Consider the following 4923-nt stretch of genomic DNA (forward strand, 5'->3'; position numbering starts at 1 on the left):
CAGTGCCCTCTCCCTCCAGGGGAGTCCTGGGCAGGAGCTGGGGCTTTTGAAGCACGCAAACACAGCTTCCCCCTAAACCTGGCATTGCTTAGGATGCAACGAGCCTAGGAGCTAGAAGGAAAAAGGCAAGTCACGAAAAAGAGGGTGCAGGTGCTTTGCAGTGGGGACACCATCTTTGCACAGGTGCAGGAGAGCCCTTGCCAGTCCTGTCGCTGCCCAAGCTGGCAGATTGGGAACCCAGGGATGACGCTCTCCTGGGGAGCCCAGAAGCAACATTTGGGTGAAAAGCTTTGCTGAGGCCACTGGATCTAATCTCCCCAGGAAGGGAAAGGCTGTGGGAAGTCAGTGACAGGGAGAAGGGAGGTGAGAGAGGACAGGAAGGGGGTCCTTGCCTGGGGAAACCTGAAGAAAAAACTTAACATTCAGATTCTCTTCCTCCAAAGCATGTGGAAAGGCTGAGTGGAGCCTATTTCCAGAGTCCCAACAACACTGGGAGAGATGCAAATTCTGCAGCGCCCCATGGGTGCCCTTCCCATGAGCTCCAGGAGGGGAGGCTGCAGCAGGGGACCCTATTCCCGGGGTCCAGTCTCTCTGAAACCACCTTGTTCCCCTTTGCAAGCCTGCTCTGTGGTAGCCTCTTCTCCCACCAAAACCAGGAACTTCACTCTCTTCTTCCTCCAAGAGGATCTGTACCCACCTACTGGACATCTTCAAGATGCTGTCTGTTCTATTTGGACCCACCCTCTGTCAGGTACCTGGATACAAATCAGACCTGAGTGCTGCCCTCTCTCTGCTGCTGAAGTCTAAAGGAGTGACCTTCAGGGATGAAGGTGGCAACTTCTCCTTTGTCTCCAAGGAAGGGGAAGCTCTAGGGGCCACCCATTCCCAACCACTAGGCATGTGCTAACCACGTATTAGTGTCAATGCCATAGAGGGCTTGGAGGTGAGGCTGTGTGGAGTGAGCTTTGGCAAGATGCCCTGCTTTGTGGCAGATCGTAAATTATAAATAAATAAAGTGGCTCTGCTCTTCTTTGCTCTGGCATGTGATGAGAAACAACAGGGCTGCCGGCACCATCCTTCTGTTTCCTCCTCGGATCTGCTGACTGGAAAGAGCTGGCCCAGACGCTGGATTCTACTATTGTGTCAGTGTCTTATTTAAATCCACGATTCCCAGACAGCAATTTTGTAAATCCTCCCTCACCCTCACAAAGACCTAGTGCACCCTCGGAGCCAGCCACAGGTGTTTTGGTGGGGGGTGGAGAGGACCGTGGGTCACCAGCCCACACCCACTGTGGGCTGGATGTGGTTGTCTTTGGATTATTCAGCAGAAGAAGCTACAGCAGGTGTCCAGAGCCCATGTGGAAAACTATTAAACCCAGAGAGAAACTGCAGTTGGCGTGACACCTTTGCCACTGTGATGCTTTGCCACAACCACTCAGGGAAAAGGGAATACAGGGGTTCATTCCCAATATCAGGATTACTCAGAGCAAGGCCACCCCCCCACCACAGCCTTGCCACGGGATCCCTTGCAGAAACTTGTAATGTGAACAAGCAAATCCTCTCATGTGGCCTCTCCCTGCCAGGGTATTTCATGGCCCCCCATGGGGAGTGGAGTGAGGGGCTACAAGGAGGGGGTTCCCTCCCCAGATCCAGGACTTCCCACCAAGGGTTACTTTTGTCATCAGGTTTCCTGTCTATGAGAATCAGATTTGTTTCTCAGAGTCATGGAGAGAACCAGATTAAGCAGGGATTAGAGACTGCAGACCAAGGATACTTCAGTGATCCCGTCCAGGAGCATCCTTCGCCTTGTACCCCACACACCCCGCATATGGACTGTTGGTGTTGGATCCCACACTGCACCATCAGACAGCATGTCGAGGGGTGTCCGGCCCTGTACAACCTCACACAACACAATTCACCCCTCTGTCATCCAGAGAGGACCCCTCAAAAAGGTGTGGATCAAATCATTAGCTATCCAACCTTTCTATCCTAGTCAAGGTGATGTTCGTACTGACTTCAAAACCAGCATCAGTCAAGTGAGAGACTATTTTTTTAAATTTTCAAAAATTACTCCAGCTGCAGACAAACTAACACTTGCCTCCACCAAATAACATTTTATTTCCTGGGATTAAAAACAAAGAGAATGAATGATTAGAAGCCCTTCCTTCAACATCATCAAAATGCGTTTTGAAGAAAGTTACAAGAATTGTTTAAGGCGCACAAAAATAGTCAGGCTTGCTTGCTTCTAGAAGATTCCTTGCCCGAGATGCAAAGCACTGATAGCATATCCCAGAAGAGAGAGGCTTGCAGACACAGGAACCAGAACAGTCCTACCAGGGTCTCTGGTTCTAATATAAGTATCACAGAAAAACATCACAACAACTCTCTTCTATAAATACCACATATGTCTTGAGTATATCCAAAATATCTCCATCTGAACTACAGTACAAAATCCACTCACCAGCCATAAAAATAATATTTTCTCCTATACACAAACACAATCGTATGTAAAGCAAATTTGGAACACACGGATTGGGGGGGTGGGTTACAAAAATCTCTGGGGACCTGGGCTATTTAAAGTCATTTTTGTTTGGGTTATCCCTCTGCTGGGTATAGGAAACTGGCTACAAATACATCCATCTCACAGCGCTCACCATTTCAACAGCTCCTCCTGCGTCATGGAATGTGGTACTTTTTAAAAATAGGCGACCCTTGGTGTAATGGAAAGAAGAGGAAAATGGGGGTGCAAGGGAGGGAGGGAGAGAGGGAAGCAGAGAAAGAAGAGGGGCAGCCCTAGGTTTCAGGGTGGGCTTGAATACTCGACGGCATAAAGCAGATGTCCAGGTTCAGGAGTCCTTTGCTGTCCCCACCTACTGCCTCTGGTCTGTCTGGATCCCTCCTTACAAATCCGTTTCGCGGCTGGTGTCCAGGCAGAGGGCATACAGGGACCTCCCAAAGTCCACATTGCTCTTGGCCTTGAGGTTACACTTCTCCAGGGGGCGACTGCCCCTTGAGGCTCCCTCTGCATTCTCCAGGGACCCCCCAGCCTTGCCAAGGGATCCCTTGCTCCAGCTGGTCTTCCGCTGGCCTCCGCTGTCCGCCCCTGTCCCCTGGTTCTGACCCGCCTGCTCCTCCTTGAGGGCCGCCTGCTCCTCGTGGTCTGTCTCCCGGTGGTAGAAGTAGTTGAAGTTTGACACGATGACGGGCACCGGCAGGGCGATGGTGAGGACCCCCGCGATGGCGCACAGCGAGCCCACGATCTTGCCCCCCACGGTGATGGGCCTCATGTCACCGTAGCCTACAGTGGTCATGGTGACCACCGCCCACCAGAAGGCATCGGGGATGCTGGAGAAGTGGGTGTCCCTGTTGTCGGCCTCTGCAAAGTAGACGGCGCTGGAGAAGAGGATGACCCCGATGAAGAGGAAGAAGATGAGCAGGCCCAGCTCGCGCATGGAAGCCTGCAAGGTCTTGCCCAGGATCTGCAGCCCCTTGGAGTGGCGGGAGAGCTTGAAGATGCGGAACACGCGCACCAGACGGATCACCCTGAGGATGGCCAGCGACATGGCCTGCTGCCCGTTCTGGCCGCCCCCTGCACCCCCAGGCTGCTGGTCCGCCAGCTCGGTGCCCAGGGTGATGAAGTAGGGGAAAATAGCCACCACGTCGATGACATTCATGATGTTTCTCGAGAACTCTGCCTTGCTGGGGCAGGCAAAGAAGCGCACAAGCAGCTCAAAGGTGAACCAAATGACGCACGTGGTCTCCACAATAAAGAAGGGATCGGCCAGGGTCCTGGGCAGAGGCGCAACCGTGGGGCCAGAAGGAGGCGCCATCGCCCCGCTGGTGTTGGCCCCCCAGCCGGGCCCCGGAGGCTGCTGCGGCACCGGGGGATGGCGGAGCAGCTCACGTTCGTCCCTGAACTCGGGCAGGGTCTCCAAGCAGAAGGTGATGATGGAGATGAGGATGACCAGCACGGAGACGATGGCGATGGCCCGCGCGGACCCGGAGCTTTCCGGGTATTCAAAGATCAGCCAGACCTGGCGCTGGAACTCGTTGCGCGGCAGGGGTTTCTCCTCTTCCTTAATGAAGCCCTCGTCCTCCCTGAAGCGCTGCAGGGCCTCCTCCCCCAGCTGGTAGAAGCGGATCTCATCCGCAAAGACGTCCAGGGACACGTTGACCGGCCTCCGCAGCCGCCCCCCCGACTGGTAGTAGTACAGGATGCCGTCGAAGCTGGGCCGGTTGCGGTCGAAGAAGTACTCGTTGCGCAGGGGGTCGAAGTAGCGCAGGCGCTTGGCGGGGTCCCCCAGGAGCGTGTTGGGGAACTGCGCCAGGGTGCCCAGCTGCGTCTCGAAGCGCAGCCCGGAGATGTTGATGAGGACGCGCTGGTGGTGCAGGGACCCGGTGCCCAGCGCGCGGTCCTCCACCATGCCCAGCGCAGGGTCGCCTTCTCCCTCCTGGTCCTCCAGGCGCAGCCGTCCAGGCTGCCGCAGCGCGTGGGGTGGCGGTGGCAAAGGGCGCGCTCTGGGATCCTCGCCCCTCTGCGGGCCGCGCGCCCTCGGCTCCGGCAGCCTGGGCGCATCCTTGAGCCCGGCCGTCGGGGGGCATTGGAGCTGTCCCCCTGCCGCCCGGCCACAGCCTCCTGCCGGGGCCTCACCTCCTCCTCTGACCGTCATGGGAACGCCGTTCTCCAGGGGCACCAGGGAGAGCTCCATGGCCTGGGGGCAGGGGGCATAGTGCGCCCCTGGGAACAGCTCCGGCGCCCCCCACGCGCGCCCGGCTGGGCGCCTAGCCTCGGACGCGTCTCCGTCGGCCGGCCGGCCCCACCATGGGGAGGGCTGAGGTTGCTGGCGCGATCCCCTGGCTTGGTCCTGACGTCAAGAAGCCGCTGCCCTGCTCTCTGCCTTGCTCTCTCTTCTGGCAGCCCGT

The 4923-nt window shown here is 56.5% G+C and overlaps 1 protein-coding gene across 1 annotated transcript; it reads right to left on the reverse strand.

Annotated features, from left to right (window-relative positions):
- Positions 1–2076: 2076 nt before the first annotated feature.
- On the reverse strand, positions 2077–4709 carry KCNA5 (potassium voltage-gated channel subfamily A member 5). Its single transcript, XM_037515340.2, has one exon. It carries the CDS (start codon positions 4707–4709, stop codon positions 2901–2903), a length of 1809 nt encoding a protein of 602 aa, XP_037371237.1. The 3' UTR covers positions 2077–2900.
- Between the last annotated feature and the right edge of the window lie 214 nt (positions 4710–4923).

Source organism: Talpa occidentalis, unplaced genomic scaffold, assembly GCF_014898055.3.
Source record: "Talpa occidentalis isolate TD23 unplaced genomic scaffold, MPIMG_talOcc4v2.1 talOcc4.16, whole genome shotgun sequence".
Classification (NCBI taxonomy): Eukaryota; Metazoa; Chordata; class Mammalia; order Eulipotyphla; family Talpidae; genus Talpa; species Talpa occidentalis.